The 17,330-nt window shown below is 38.8% G+C and overlaps 1 protein-coding gene across 2 annotated transcripts in view; it reads right to left on the bottom strand.

Moving 5' to 3' along the window:
- LOC100805725 (alpha-N-acetylglucosaminidase) overlaps window positions 1-17,330 on the bottom strand; it is a 41,595-nt gene that overhangs the window by 3,895 nt on the left and 20,370 nt on the right. The window contains exons 12-17 of one of the 2 annotated variants that reach the window (XR_416302.4): window positions 15,846-15,955; window positions 15,651-15,753; window positions 13,903-14,001; window positions 12,565-12,675; window positions 11,043-11,284; window positions 9,989-10,237 (exon numbers count right to left, since the gene is read on the bottom strand). Coding sequence is in view for 1 of the 2 variants with exons in the window: in XM_003535794.5 (XP_003535842.1) it covers window positions 10,000-10,237; window positions 11,043-11,284; window positions 12,565-12,675; window positions 13,903-14,001; window positions 15,651-15,753; window positions 15,846-15,955 (903 nt within the window). In the remaining variant the exon portion in view is untranslated. The remainder of the gene's footprint in view (window positions 1-9,988; window positions 10,238-11,042; window positions 11,285-12,564; window positions 12,676-13,902; window positions 14,002-15,650; window positions 15,754-15,845; window positions 15,956-17,330) is intronic. The other variant, XM_003535794.5, reaches the window with a different exon arrangement.

Genomic DNA, 17,330 nt, shown 5'->3' with positions numbered 1-17,330 from the left:
ATGGCTGAACCATCATCCGATGCTGCTACTGCAAATGCAACGAGGAAAAATAAGGCAGACCCGGGCTGGAAATATTGCCATTCACTAGTGGAAGGAGATACAAACACCATTGTTTGTAATTTCTGTGGAAAAATCACTAAGGGAGGAATAACCCGAGCCAAACAACACCTGATTGGGAAGTCGGGCAACGTTGCAGCTTGCAAGAAAACTCCCCCAAATGTAGTCGAAGAGTTGAAGGAATATATGGCTACAAAAAAAAGTGGAACCACTTACAGTACTTCTGGCAGTGGTAATATGGCAAATATAAGAGATTTTGAATTTGGTGAACCGATTGGATGTGATGGAAGTGAAGAAGATGAGTTTGCGGACTCTTGTAATGCTGCTGCAAGTGCAAAGACAAAGTGTGGGACTAAAAAAGGACCAATGGACAAATTTTGTAAGAATCCAGAAAATGCAATCAATCGGAGAAAAATGGAGATGCTGAGGCAAATGAACATAAGAGAGTCAATGGATAAGAATGAAGTATTGAAAGGTGCATTAACATATTGCTCGCTTTTGGTACCAAGCAAGTTTGTCATTCAACCTCATTAAATTGAAAAGCTTTGAGAACATGGTTGCAGCCATTGGTCAATATGGGCCACATTTGCCCATTCCTAGCTATCATGACATCAGAGTTCCACTCTTGAAGAAGGAAGTTGAATATACTGAAAATTTGATGAAAGGCCATAGGGAGCAATGGGTCAAGTATGGTTGTACTATTATGTCCGATGCATGGACTGATCGGAAACAAAGATGCATCATTAATTTTTTGATTAACTCTCAAGCTGGTACCATGTTTTTGAAGTCTGTTGATGGCTCTGATTTTGTAAAGACAGGTGAAAAGCTTTTTGAGTTGCTTGATGCCATTGTGGAGGAAGTTGGAGAAGAGAATGTTGTTCAAGTTGTAACCGATAATGGGAGCAACTATGTTTTAGCGAGTAAGTTGTTGGAGGAGAAAAGGAAACATATTTATTGGACTCCTTGTGCAGCTCATTGTATTGATTTGATGCTTGAAGATATTGGGAAGCTTCCCTTGATAAGGAAGACAATTAGAAGGGCAATTAATCTAGTTGGGTTTATCTATGCCCATTCTAGTACCTTAAGTTTGTTGAGAAATTTTACAAACAAGAGGGAATTGGTGAGACATGTTATTACTAGATTTGCCACTTCTTATCTAACCTTGGAAAGGCTTCACAAAGAGAAAGCCAATATTAGAAAAATGTTTACTTCTAATGAATGGACCTTGAAAAAGCTATCTAAGGAGCCTAAGGGAAAAGAAGCTGCAAAGGTAGTGTTCATGCCTTCTTTTTGGAATAGTGTTGTTTACACTCTTAAAGTCATGGCTCCACTTGTGAAAGTGCTTCATCTTGTGGATGGTGAAAGGAAACCAGCCATGGGCTATATTTATGAAGCAATGGACAAGGCAAAAGAAACAATTATCAAGTCTTTCAACAACAATGAAAGCAAGTACAAAGATGTGTTTGCAATCATTGATAAAAGATGGAATTGTCAGCTTCATAGGCCATTGCATGCAACTGCCCACTTCTTAAATCCAGAGTTCTTTTATGACAACACTGACTTGGAGTTTGATTTTGAGGCCACCAATGGTTTGTTTGAGTGCATTAAGAAGTTGATTCCACAATTTGATGTGCAACAGAAAATTCTAACCGAGTTGCATCTTTACAAGATTGGTGCTGACCACTTTGGTTCCGACTTTGCAATGGCTCAAAGGAAAACCCATTCTCCTAGTAAGAAACTTTTATCATACTATTTTTTTTATGTATTAGTGTTATAATTCAGAATTCTAAGTTATGCTCTTGGTTGGTAATTGGTATTGCAGCATATTGGTGGCGAATGTTTGGGTCACAAACTCCAAATTTGCAGAAGCTAGCTATTAAGATTTTGAGTTTGACTTGCAGTGCTTCAGGATGTGAAAGAAATTGGAGTGTGTTTGAGCAAGTAATTGTGACAAAACTCTAACTATACTTTTTAATTTTATTTAATTTTGATGATCAAGTTTTATTTGGAGTATATTTGAGATTAAAATCAACATTTATTTGTTATGTTGTAGATTCATTCCAAAAAAAGAAATAGGCTTGAGCACAAGAGGTTGCATGATTTGGTGTTTGTCAAATACAACCAACAATTGAAGCAAAGATATAATGCAAGAGATGAAATTGATCCAATTTCTCTTAATAATATTGATGTATGCAATGAATGGCTCGTGGGAGAGATGGATCAAGATGATGATAATGATGCTGGAAATGATTTGGTATTTGAAGATGATGATGCTCTAAATTGGGCAACTGTGTATCAGGCTTCGGGGGTTGGAGAGTGTAGGATGTATACTAGGCGGAAAAAGCAAAAAACAAGTGTTGCTGCTGCCCAAACTTCTAAAAAACAGGCAATGGTTGTTGGATCTTCATCAAGGAAGCAAAAAGCAGTCCAAGAAAATAATGAGGATCTAGATGTTGAGGAGAATATTGATGTTGAATCTGAAGAAGAAGAAATCATGGTCAATTTTGAGGAGTCTGATGGGGAAGAGGGAGAGGGAGATGCTCCATTACCATATGATAACAACAAAGATGATTATGTTGGGATTGGAGAAGATGATTAGAGCCTCAACCTTCACTTTGCACTTTGCATTATGTTTTTATCATTTTCTTTTTTTTGATCAGCCAAAATAATATATATTTATATTAAGTGAGTACCAGGGGTACTGAAAAGGTACATGAAAAAGATTACAAGTGTTACATTTCTGTGATCAGCCCACTTATCATACCACCCCATGATGGGGTACAAAACAGGTCCTAATACTAGTGATTGCCCTGCACTCCTAATGCTTACTACATAAAAAACCTTGAGTCAGATTTGAAGACCACTGATTGTAGTGAGTGGTGAAATCCTTCTCTAAGTTTTTCATCCGCGTCCAAACCAAAAACAGTGCATCCTCCATCACTCTGTTTGCATTGAAACTACTATTGGAAAAAACTATATCATTTCTATGCTTCCAAATTGTCCAAGTCAGTGCTATCCACCATCCTTTCCATCTAGATGCAGCCATTCCTTCCATAATATACGACACATGCTGAATAAAATGATTTCTTGGGTGTATAGGGAAGACATTCACCAATCTCACCCAAGACAATGATTCCCACCAAAGTGGAATTATTTTCCTGCAGTGAAAAAACAGATGTGACGCGCTCTCTTCCACACTTCCACAAAAGGGACATGTGAAGTCCTGCAATTCAATTTGTTTCTTCCTCAGGTTTTCTCTAGTTGGTAGCCTATCCATGAGTAGTCTCCAAGCAAATACAGCCACTTTAGATGGAACCTTAAGCTTCCACAATTCCTTATACTCTTCCCCCTGAACCTCCGAATTAGCATGCTGTCTAATCACCTTGTAGGCGCTCTTAGCTGAGTACTGACCAGTTGGGTCAAATTCCCACACCCACTGATCACCAATTAATGGTCTGATTCTGATTCCCTCCAGCTCTTGGATAAATGCGACTGCCATGTCCATCTCATTGTCAAAAAATGATCTTCGCCATTTAAATTCCCACTCCCAGCCATCATCTTTGTGATTTCCCAAGTTCTGTATTAATTGGTTTTGCTGTTCCGATATGGTGTATAGCCGGGGGTACTTCTCTAATAAATTAGTCTCACCTCCTATCCATGAATCCTCCCAGAATTTTGCTTGGTTTCCACACCCAACCTGCCATCTTATTGAATTGTTCAAAAGCTGCCCCTGCTGTGTGTGTTGACACAATTTCTTCGAATCCCTCCACCATATAGATTCTCTAGCAACTCTCGGGTCCTCATTTAATCCTCTCCATCCTCCATACTTTGAATTAAGTAACCTTACCCACAATTCCCCCGGGCTTTGAAATAACTCCCACTTCCATTTGCCCATAAGTGCCACGTTAAAAGATGTGATGTCTTTAACCCCTAAACCTCCTTCCTCCTTTGGCAAGCACACCACTTCCCACTTGATCCAAGCAATTTTATTTTGCTCGGTTGTACCACCCCATAAAAAGTTTCTTTGAAGTCTCACTAGCTTGTCCACCACCTTTTTGGGTGCCCTGAAAAAAGAGAAAAAGAAAATAGGCAAGGACGTTAGCACGGAATTTATAAGGGTCACTCTCCCCCCAAAAGACAGATGTCTTTGTTTCCATCTCTCTAGTTTTCTCTCGCATTTAGTGATGATAGGGTCCCACGTTTGGCATCTTCTCGGATTGGCCCCAATAGGGATACCAAGATATGTGAAAGGAAATACCATCAAACTACAATGCAAGTAATTGGCTGCCTCGCAAATCCATTCCTCTGACACTTCGAACGCCCCGCAACTACTTTTTGCAAAATTAATCTTTAATCCCGATGCAAGCTCGAAAGCCCTCAAAATAGCTTTAATAACTCTAACATTGTCCATAGTGGCCTCCCCGAAGAATATGGTATCATCTGCATACTGAAGGAGGCTAATTTCCACCTTATTTGAGCCTGATAAAAATCCCTTGAATAGCCTTTTCTCCAAAGCATTGGTCATAAGGCCATTAAGACCTTCGGCAACGATGTTAAATAACAAAGGTGATAAAGGATCTCCCTGCCTAAGTCCTCTTTGAGGCGTAAACTCAGATGAAGGGCTGCCGTTAACAAGGACTGATATCGATGCTGATTTTAGACAGCCATCAATCCAATGAATCCACTTATCACAAAAACCCATTCTAGACAACATGTACTTCAGGAAATCCCACGACACCGAGTCATACGCCTTCTCATAATCAACTTTGAAGATAACACATGGCTTTCGACCTCTTTTGGCTTCTTCCACTACTTCATTTGCTATTAGCACACTATGAAGCATGTGTCTGCCTTCTATGAACGCTGATTAACGCTCGCTTATGATGGAATGCATAACTTTCTTCAATCTATTTGCCAAAATCTTTGCCAAAATCTTGTAAGCACATCCTATCAGTGAGATAGGCCTGTACTCGTTCAACACTTGAGGATCTAGTACCTTTGGGATTAAAGCTATGAAAGATGCATTAAGTCCCCTAGGCACCACTCCATTTACATGAAATTCATCTAGGAATCTTAGGAAATCAGGTTTGATGATATCCCAAAAAAGCTTGATGAATTTAAAATTGAGTCCATCCGGTCCCGGACTTTTATCACTACCGCAGCTCCACACCGCCCTCCTGACCTCCTCCTCATTAAAACGCTCCACCAGCATTTGGTTTTGCTGGAAATCAATGGACTGCAACTGAATACCATCAAGTTTTGGTCTTGCCTGATCAGCTTCTTGAAAACGCTGCCTGAAAAAAGACCGCACCTCCTCTTTGACTATTGAAGGCTCATCTCTCCACACACCATCAATCAACACCCCATTCAAACAATTGTTTCTCCTCCTAGCATTTATCATCAAGTGAAAAAATCTGGTATTGCAATCACCCTGTTTAATCCACTTTGATTGTGCCTTTTGTCTCAACAATGATTCATGTGCCTGGGCTGCCTCCCATAACTGCTGCTGCAACTGTCTTCTAACTTCCACCTCTTGCTGGCTTAGCGCCCTATCAGTTGACTCCTCTTCCAGCTTATTTAGATCTTCTTCTATTTTCTTGTATTTACTGAAAGTGTCTCCAAAGTGTGTCTTGTTCCACTCCTTGATTCTGGCTTTGAGAGCTTTAATTTTCTGCTTTAGCACATACCCACCCCACCCTCTTTGATTATTATGGGACCAGGTTTGCTTAACCAGCTTCTTGAAGGACTGATCTTTAAGCCAGCAATCTAGTATGCGAAAAGGCTTAGGACCCCAATCAATATTCTGAGATTTGAGCAAGACAGGGCAATGATCTGAAAAGTTCCGCTTGAGTGTGTATTGTGATGAGGCAGACCACTTGGATAACCATTCTGGAGAAATGAAAAACCTATCCAGCTTGCTCTTCGCTCTACCATTTGGTCTAAACCAAGTAAAACGCTTCCCCACCCAAGGTGCTTCTTGTACTTCCAACTCCGCTATCCAATCATTGAATTCCCGGATATTTCCCTCGTCCAGCCCCCTCTGACTTCATCCCACTCTCTCTGCAGCTGTTCTTATATTATTAAAGTCCCCCAATATACACCAGTAGCCTTCAGGATTTTGACTTTTCAGCTGTTTAATGTTTTCCCACAACGCCCTTTTATCTTGAAGATTACATGGTGAGTATATATTAACTATATGTACTAACTGTGATTCCTGCCTCCATTTGCCTGTCAACATTATAAATCCAGCTCCTAAATTTCTGCTTTCTACCTTGAAGCTATTCTCATTCCATATACATAGAATGCCACCAGCCGAATTGACCGATGGTTGTGTTTCCCAACTGATATCTGGATCCCCCCACAAAGCAGTGCACATGCACTTGTCAACACTCTCCTTTTTTGTCTCCTGTAAGCATAACATGTCTATATGATTCTCCCTGACCATCCTACGGATTGTGGGCCACTTTATCCCCCTCCCCAAACCTCTCACATTATATGATATAATGTTCATTGATTCTGCCTCCTGCTTCCCAACCTTTCAACCTCTTCAACATCTCTGCTCTCCAATTCCACCAGCTGCTGAACACCGTTTTTTTGAGAGTTGCTTGTATTCAGTCCTAGATCTGTAACCATACTCCAAATAATTTCTGCCTCTTGATAATTAGTTGCTGCTTAGGAATCCCCATCTTGTCTTTGTTGGAGATCCCCGTCATGTATCAGTTGTGGTTGTGCCTTATGTTGCTGCAGGGAATCACTTATCTGTCTCTCTGCTGGGTTTGCAGACGTATTTTGGTGGTGTGGTGGAGATGCCCCTATTTCATAAGCTATGACTTCCCGCGGGCTACTAGCTTCACGCGTTTGGGCTTGATTCTTTTTGCCCCTTCCTTTTCGGGAGTAGACCTTCCAAGAACTGCATTGGGCTTGACTGGGACTGTTTGTGTATGTTAATTGGGGGTGACATAGCTTATACGGGGTGTGAATATTAAAAGGCCCATCCACTTCCCGTCCCATGTGCTGGTCACGTGGTTCTGCATATTTAAAATCCCTCATCCTCTCTTCAACGTTCATATCTGGCCCCCTGTTTCCTCTTTTGTGATTATTCTCCTCACTTTCCCCTGGAGCATGGGTTTCCTTTTGCCGAAGACTTTCCTCATGTATCCAAGCTAGCTGTTCTGTCCCCTGTGCCTCCCTACCATGCATCTGCACCAATACGTCCTCTGTCTGCACTATGACAAATTGCGCTATAACCTGTTGGTCACTAGCTTTGTCCCTCGATTCTGATCCAGCATGCCAACCTGGAGTTAGCCGTACCGGTTCGACCCTCTCGGCGCCGAAATTCTGACTCTGGTCCAGGTTTTCCGACCACGACGACTTCTCCTGCTCCTCCGTCGTCTGCAACGTTTCCCTAGTACCGTCGGACAGACCGTCCACGACTGGGATTGCCGCCATCACCTGCGTCTCTCCGACATGTGGGTTCGTCTCCTTCGCGCTCTCCTCCCCTTTCGCACTTCCTTGTTTGGGTAACGGCCCGACCTTGCTTGAGTTGCCGTCGCGAGGTGTGTTTCCTTCCGGCGATCTCCTCGCTGTCTCCTTTGGCCCCAACATCGTAGCTTCTCCTGTCAACTCCCCGTGAAACTCCTCTTTGTCTTGGTGTTGCATGCGAGTCCAGCACGATGACGGGATGTCTCCCCATGTTGTTCCATCTTCACCTTCGTCCGACTGTATCTCTTCCGATGAACTATGGTCACTCCATTGTCTGCGTTGACAGTTGGCGCACGACTTCCCGCTTTCCTCCACTATGTGCACCTCGTATGGCTCTCCTTGTATGTAGACATTCACGGTGTGCTGTATGAGAGGCTTCCATGGTGTCCTGATTAGGATCCTTTCCATGTCCAACTTCTTGAGTTCTTCTACATCATCGTCAGCGTCCACCATTTCACCTATAGAGGCCACTATTTGTTTAATGTACTTCATATCCCACGCAATCAGTGGTATTCCCCAGCAATGAACCCACGTCAGTCTAGAGCCAACTCGAAGTTGTGAATTCCATGGCTCTAAGGAATTGAAAACGTCTCCCCACCCTTCTTTGTCTTCCTCTAATATTCGCTTAGCTTTTTGTTCTGAGAGACCTTGGAGAAGCACCATGTCATCTCCGATGTACTTCGGGTATATGTTCTCTCCAATATCCCACCACAGGTACTCCTCTACCCTATCAAACATTGCCATATTTTTTAGTCTCCCTATCCAGGCTCCTTTAAGCCATTGCTGCCCAATCCCCTGTATCTCGAGGTTCACTGATGACCTCGAGCTATGGCAATTAACCTCCCCTTTATACAGAGTTCCCCTTTGTGCTGTTCTTGAAGTGTGTCTCCTCACAACCTCCGCGTACGACCCTTGCTGAGAGTGAGCCTTTTTTTCTGGTTTCATTGTCGAGTCTAAGACTCTAGACCCCTCCAGATGATACTTACCCCCTGTTCTTCCTTTCCCCTCTATTTGTGAGATTTCATGTTTTAATCTCCCAAACTTGGGAGTGTTTACGAACATTTTTAACCCTCCAAACACCATGCTGTCAAGCTTCTTCTCCACCTGATGAACATTTTGCACCCCTTTAAACCTAACGAAGCCGTATCTCTTTCCCATTTTGTTTCGTTTTGGAGTTATGAAAATCTCCCTCACATCTCCCACCTGCTTGAAGTGCCGCCATAAGTCTTTTTCCGTAGTCTCTTCAGGGAATCTAGTGAAGTAAAAGGATGTTATGTCATTGCGTTCTCGCCAATTAACTCGCTGGTAGCGTTGATAGTCTTCGTTCCTGTTCCGATCAGTGCTCAGACGAGGACCCTTCTCTCTCCTCTTCCATCTTTTCCTAACACTCACTCACCCACTGTCTCTCTCTCCTCTCTCCTCTCTCATCTCTCTCTGCAAATTTTTATCATTTTCTTATTTTGAACTCTTTGATGAGTTTATTTGGTGTTGGTACTTGATTATTGTATGAACTCATGAAACTTTTTTAGTTTATTTGAATGCAATCCTTTTTTTTTTCAATTTCAATGAGTTTATATATATGTTTTTCTTTTTTTTTTTCCGCCATGACATCCGCCATTTTCCGCTACGCCATCCACTATATTTTTATGGCGGATTTTTGACTTTCCGCCATGAACCGCCATCCGCCATTAACAACATTGCCGACAAAAGGGTGTCAGGAAGGCTGCCAAACAAGGGCAGTGGCACAGTGCAGTACTGTTCACCGCGAAGGAAAACTACACGGGAGAAAAAAAAAGGAAAACAGAAAAAGAGGGATCGAACCCTAATCTGATACCATATTACAATATGTGTAATTGTGTGTCTTGAGACCACACATATGAACTTATTTATAATAGAGAAATAGAATCAGTAATTAATTACATAATCAATTACTGATTGTTAGTGTAAGAAAGGAATTTATTGTGTTGTGTGTTCTTCACCACACACAATGCCTTTATTTATAATTTGAATTGATACATAAATTAGGGAAACCTAATAATGATTAATAGCAAGTGAAATCCCTAATTTCAGATATACAATCAATCATATTAAATACGCATATTTCACAATTAGGAAATACAATCACTGATTTCTATCAACTAATAGAAACAAGATAACGTATAAATCTAACATATATAATATGTACAGCATAATGAAATACAAACAGCTATAATTACATACAATCAGCAATGAGCCAATATGAAACGTGCTAATTCTAACACTCCTCAAGCTGCCAAATGGAATATGCTATATTTTTAATTCTAAAACAGTTTTTTTTATCAGCGTTTTTAATTCTAGCAGTAGTGAGTGGAACATGCAAATTTAAATCATTCTTTTTAGTAAATCTAAATGACTTCTTGAAAACAGGTGTAAGTATGTAACTGAGAAGGATTATTTGTAAGGTAAATACCTGTCCCTTACCTGCTTTATCTCACTTGGATTCACTGCCAGTTTCTTAGCACTCTCAAGCCAAGTTCCAAGAAGAAAGTTATCATCCGAAGCAAGCAGTACATCAATATCTTTTATCAGTTGAAGAAACTTATTGCTGTGAAATTGCAAAGCTTCAATATTCTTCTTCTGATAAGAAGTAACTGCCTTGTGGTATACCTGGTTTGCCAATTTTGATAATACTTGCCGTGTCAAGTCAACCAGGTCATACCTGTCAGAAAGATGACAGCACTAATGATATTCAGCTTTTCAATTTATTAATCCATTTTGTTGACCCAATCATTTGCTCTTTCTATTTCACATGTTCATTGGGTGTGCATGTGTATAGCTTCGTGCAAAGCAAAGTTTGACTTCTTCCCAGTCTGGAGCATACTGGAGCACACTAGGAATTCAACAAATTGATCTTGAGACCAGAACTAGTTCCACTTTATTCTTTCCTTTGGTGAATATACAACAGCACCAAACTTATAACCATTCCATACATCAGAAGTGATTGACCTGCTTAACTATATATGGACTTCTATTTTCTAAATAAATCAATTGAAATGCACAAGTTTGGTTCCTTTGGGTAGCATCACATATATATATACCTCAAGACAAGACCATATTATTATAAAATATTTATTCGTTGGACTAATATTGAGAAATTTTCATTACATTCAGATTGATATGCCATTCTCATCACACAACATATATATACCAATGCTACTTTTGAAGGTTGGTTTACCTTTGATGCCTGAAGTAGTGCTTTACCAACTATTTCTCTTAAATTATTGTCCTGATTACTACTATCCACAGATGGCCTGGAGTGACTTGCCATTGACAAAAGTAATTAAAAAGGATCGATCTGGTATCATGCCATGCAGAGAAACTGGTCTACCTCAATCAAATATGGAAGATGGATGTTTACAAGTGAATTATTACAAAGAACAATTTAACATGGATTATGGTTCATGTTAATAATTAACAAGTGATTAACATAGAATTAAATTTAGCACAGTAAATTCATAGATTACCTATATGTGAGACTTCCAGCAAGATTCTTCCCACCAGCTAGGAATAGTTGTAATGCCTTAATTACATCGTCAGAGGGGTACCACAAATGTGCCTGTGGCATATCAGATAGTGTTTCCTGAAATAAGTACCTTCTATTTCCAGGTGGCAACAGGTATATCTTCTGGTTGTTGGATGTGCCAGTTACAGAATTTGTGGATGGATTCCAGTCAGGAAACATTACAATGAAATCATGATTATGGTCCTGACATAATTGGAAAATTGTCCCAATCAGAATTTCCATACCAGACACTGATGTCAACAAAAGGAACTACAATACAACTCCTTCACCATGATGGTCCTAAGATCTCCCACCACCCACACATGCACACTGACAGTCAAAACACAGACACTCGCACAAAAGGTAATATTGGCTTGCCCAAGAATGTCCTTCACAAGCAAGACCTAATATCTCGTCAATAGAACATGAAGCAGAAAAAGTTTGAGATACTAACATCGAGACATGCCATGTTTTGTATCCATAATTAGCAGAAAAAGTTTGTGATACCAACATCGAGACATGCCATGTTTTGTATCCATAATTAGAAGGATCGAGCTTCCAATGGAGTGGGTCAACACCAAAAGGTCAAGAACACTAAAAACTATGGTACTATGAAGCATGGTTATCGAATCAAGGTTCGAATTGTGAATCGGAAGAGCTATTTTACTAATCGTGAATCGAATCGTTTTATGAATCGTAAGATATATGATCAATAAAATACAAAATTTTTAAAATAAAAATAAGTGAAACAAAAAAAGACAATAATATATCATATATGTATTAGAGTATATCTATTGGGCTTATTTTTCTCTCATTAGTACAACTGTTGACAGCCGTCATAACAGCTGTAGGCAACTGTATTAACTAACTACAGTTAGTTACTCAGTTAGATCTGTTATGATAGTTAAGCTCTATATTAACTGAGCATGTAATGATTCAAGACTTGGGTTGAATAATAATATCTTCTCACTCTCAATCTCTCTGTCTCTGTCTCTTTCTCAAACTCTGTTTTGGTATACAGAGCTCAGTTCTGATCCTGATTTCATTCATGTCTTCCGCTTCCGCAATGAATTCTCCTCCTTCCTCCCTTCCACCGGTGGCTTCTTCATCGTCTTCCTCTCTGAAGAGGCTCTCGCACTCGATTTCTCAGAAGTTAACGAGCAAGAACTATCTCCTTTGGAAATATAGGAAGTAATTAAGGATACAATGAATCAAATAATCCCTAATTTCTAGCTAAGAACTTCTACACATTAAATGTAATTATTTTTTCCTGATTTTCAACTACATTATTTAAACTAAAATACTAGGTCAAGTACTAGTTAATTATAATACTAGAGCAAGACTACTAACACAATAAGAAGACTTTATTGTAATTAAATAAGGAAACAAACCATGTAAGGTACTCTGAAATACTCTAAGATAGAAATACAATAAAGATATCACTAGATAATTGTAAAACAGAAATCAATACATGAAATACATACAGCAATTCCATCGGTACAATTGTAAATTGTATGATAAAGAATCTCCCAAGCAGACTCGACTTGATGAATAACTTTACCATATCGTCTATGGCAATAACTCTTGATCCATTCCTGCACGGAAATAAAGTTCAACCCACTCATAAAGGTTTGAATGATAGAGAGAAAATTTCAACACATGATCTCAAGTATGTTTACAAATGTGCATAAACTTAGTGTAGTTCAGGAGAAAAGAATGATTTTCTTATTTATTGATTAATAGAAAGTTGCAATGAGGGTATAAATAGACAAAATTGGTTAGAGAGATTCTCTAGCCAATTTGATTACAAAATAAGTTAAATTAAATTGAAGATAGAAGAAAATTAAGGATCAAATCAGAATCAGATATGAGTTTATTCTATCCAACCTCCTAGAAAATTATTCAAATTTGAAAGAAAAAGAATCTAAACTTTCCTTTTTTTATCGGCAAATGCTAGTTATTAATTGTTAGTATTTTGTTAGGGGGAAAATCGAACCCATGACTTTTCCCTCCCTCCATTCTCCTTTAACCACCAAGCCAACCTTATAACTCCAAAAACAAATCTAAACTGTATCAACACCCCTTTAAGGAATCTGAAATGGGTTTGATATGATGGCACCAAAGAATAAAGATTCATGTTTTTTTTTTTTTTGTGGGTTGAGGGTGGAGGGTGAATCAGAGAATGGTGGTGTGAGAGGGTTAGAAGGCTGAGTGTTGTTCAGCCATTTTTTATCTGGAATTGGAAATGCCTGGATCTGAGGACCGATTCCGTTGCCAGTGTGGTCACAGATGAGATACTGGAACCTCCTCATGTGCCTGCAAATTGAAGCATACACACAATGGGTGCTTTCTTTTCCAATCTGGACGCAACCGTGGAGGAGATTGAAATCGGAAGAGACGATGCTTTCTTCAATGGGTATTTTTTGTGTTAATTGGATGGGAGTGGGAGATTGTTGGCAGAGTCCACGATGACAATGTTTCTAGCAGACCGGGTGGAGAGGGTTCTGCCGGAGGTAGAGATGGAGAGGAAAAAAGGGGAAAAAAACCAAGATGTCACTACTGCCGGAAGTGAACGGTGGTCGTTGGAGGGAAAGGGGTTTAGATGAATCTAATAGTTCTTAAAGATGGTGCATGGTAGACCACCTATAAAGGTGGTCCACAATAGCATTTGTATTTCTATAAATAACTTTGTCAATACCTAATATTGAGGGATTCTAATTTGTAATTTGACAATATATCAATTCATGAGGCTGAGAGATTTTCTCAAGCTAATTCAAATAAATCAACTGTAACAGTACAAGTACAGAGCATACGAACAATACCGAAACTTTAACTTTCTTATCACGAAATGCCATTTCAGACATCAACTCATAAACAATAGGGTTCTGTTCTATTCCTTCCATGCACATACCAACACCTACCTGCAAAATAATTAACAAAATTTTAAAAATCAAAATGTCATTAATCAAGAAACATAATCGCTCAATGTTTTCTTTTCTTTTTTCCAGCTAACATCTGAAGATATTTTATGTTAAGACAACAAAATGAAGAATAGATATTCATTGTTGGATAGTCGCCATATTTGCAGTCACCACTAGTCCATCTTAGTTGCGACCTCTTTTGGGATTATAGGAGTATACTTAATCGTTGTAATATTTTCTTTTTAGCTAAAGCTGTAAGTCTAACTTCTCAGTTTCCCATTTCTCCGTTGATGCTTACTGTGATGCTGACTAGGTATCTGATCCGGATGACAGAACCTAATTTGGTCTCCTGGTGGTCAAAAAAGCAGACAGTTGTGGCCAGATCCAGTACAGAAGCAGAATATCAAAGTCTAGCCTTGGCCACAGGTGAAGACGTGAAGTTACTTAGATTCAGTCTCTCCTAGCTGAACTAAAAGTCCCTCATGCTCCACCTGTTATCTTCTGTGACAATTTAAGCACAGTAGCCTTGGCTTATAATCCAGTTTTGCACTCAAGGGCAAAAGCACGTAGAGCTTGACTTGTTCTTTGTTTGTGAAAAGGTTATTGGGAAACATCTTCAGGTGGTTCATATTCCAGTTGCTGATCAAAGAGCAGATATTTTTACCAAGGCTCTCACCTCTTCTAATTTCACTACATACAGGACCAAGCTCAGAGTGGTTGAAAAGTCTGCCAACCACTCCTCAGCTTGCAGAGGGTATAGGAGTATACTTACTCATTGTAATGTTTTCTTTTTAGCTAAAGCTGTAAGTCTGATTATAGTTAGTAGTTAGACAGTTAATGGTTAGTCTGATAGTTAGGACAGCTGTGTTACAAATCTCACTAACTAACTCAGGTTAGTTGGCAGTTACAGTTGTGTAACTGCTATATAAACTGAACTGTAATCAGTTTTCAGTTGTGTTGAATTTCCTCAATAAGAAATCACTTTACTCTCTAAATCCATTAGGGATTGCCTTATTTGTAGCCTCAAGTGTAGTGGTTTAGTCCCACATCGCTAGGAGATATGGCTTAACTACAACTTATAAAACTTGGTGAGTCCTCACTGCATGTGTGAGTATTGTATAAGAGACCAGTTCTCCGACTCAGGCAGTTGCTTAGGTGCTTAGCACTCTGTTTAGTTAGTTATGCAACTATCACTATGACAATTGTACCTTTTACCTCTATAAACAGTTCTCTGTATGTCTTGTAACCGGCTATTCATTCATCAATAAAACAACAGTTTTATCTTTTCTAGTTGTCTCTCTGCATCATTAGCACCTTACAAGCCGATTTTGTGGGATTGAGTTAGGCCCTAAGCTCAAATTCAAAGATGGTACATAGCCTCAGCCTCAAGAGTAGTGGTTTAGTCCCACGTCAACTAGAGATATGACTTAGAGCTTATAAAGTTTGGGCAGTCCTCACCTTACAAACAGGGTTTGTAGGGTTGAGTTAGGCCCTAAGCCCAAATTCTAAGGAGTCATGTAATATGCGCGAGAAAGAGATAGGTTTTATCAGCATTGCTTGTGCCATTTAGGCTTCTAAGTTCTAACAAATAAAAACTCAAACTATTGTTGATATCTGTGTATTTGTGATACAGGAAATATTGAAAGTACCATTGTTGAGTTTGCACTGACACGAGCATCAACAGGCCCTGAAGAAATTGAATCCAGAGTGCCATACATTTCAATATTGCCACCAAAGTTATGTAGCATGCACCTGAAGCAAGTAAGATTGAGAATGCATAATTCTTTAGAATATTGTATTTCTTTATAGAATTTAGTAACAAGAGCTAACAAAGTGTTAATTACCAGATATAAGGAGTACCATAAAACTGAAAGGAATTTTTCCATATTGGTTTTACATCAGCAAATAGATCAAGAACAATCATCTTCCCAAATGGAACAGAATGTAAAAGTGCCTGCAAATATTATCACGCATAGTAAAAAAATATCAATTTGAAGCAGCATTGGCAATTTGGCATTAAAAAGCATTACCATGTAGACTGCTACAGGGCAGAATATGGAAAACAAAGATTTATAATGCAGAGTATGCTACATGAGTATCTAGAATGGGATCCTAATACTACCACCACATTGGAATTAGAAGTCAATGATCATTTTGCCAAAATGCTTTAGTAACTGCAGAAAATGTTGAAAATGTCAAACTCAGAAATTGGGGTGAAAACTGTGTTCTCCTTTGGAGAATTCTCATTTAAATAGTATGATACAATTTGATTTCTAGCCTTGAAGTTTGCTAAAAAACTATAAATGGTAACCTACAGCTGGGGTAACTAATTAAGGATATAATTACACAATTACAGTGATACAATCATGCAAGATATACTGGTTTAAAAGGACCAACAAATCTGCACAAATAATGCCAAATAATCTGCCTATCAATTCTATTGACAGAGAATAATAATATAATATTCTGATTCTATTAGTAATAGTGGTTTATAGGAACATAACCTTTGATTTAGAATAAACAGAATATCCTCTATTTATTTGTAATTATAAGAGTATCACATTACTCACAGTGTATATTTTACTTCTAATAGTTAACTGATAGACTAACCACTAGTAGTTAGTCTGGTTTCAGTTAGTAGTTTAGAGTGTTAGTGTATGACAGCTATGTGACTGTTGTGCCAACTAACTTAGGTTAGTTGACAGTTAGTTCAGCTATATTGATGCGCCCAGAAAATGGAAATAAGAAAAAGAGTAGAATCTGGCCAACTCTAGGTTGATAAGTAGAAACGCCACAACCTAAAGTAACCCAGTTGAATTCGCCACACTCTAGAAAAGAAGAAATTGAGAGTGATAAGAATTCGGATAATTTGCCACTAAGTTAAAAACTTACTTAGATAAGAATTGGAAACAATTGTAATAAGCAATGTGAATAAATTTCACTCAATTGATTTGGAATCTGAGTACATGGTGCCTTTTGTAGAAAAGATTCACTAAGTAATCATAAATATCCACTAAAGTAGTGGGCAGACTTTTTCTTTTTCAGCAAATATAATATTATATATTAATTGAGTACCAGAGGTACTGAAAATACAAATAGCAGTCCAGATTTGGTCCCAAGACAATTAGTTTTCTTTGAACCAATCTGAAATATCATTTAGGTTATACAGAAATCTGCACTAATATTCTATCCTATTCTATTTAGGAACCCTGCTCTAATGTTGGAAGACCAGTAATTATAGTGAGTATTAAAATCCTTCTCCAAATTTGTGAGCCACGTCCATAGTAAGAAAATTGCATCATCTAGGATTCCGTTGGCATTGTATGAGC

The sequence above is a fragment of the Glycine max genome, chromosome 10 (genome assembly GCF_000004515.6).
Source record: "Glycine max cultivar Williams 82 chromosome 10, Glycine_max_v4.0, whole genome shotgun sequence".
NCBI classification, from domain to species: Eukaryota; Viridiplantae; Streptophyta; class Magnoliopsida; order Fabales; family Fabaceae; genus Glycine; species Glycine max.
This window is presented reverse-complemented; position numbering and strand designations above follow the sequence as displayed.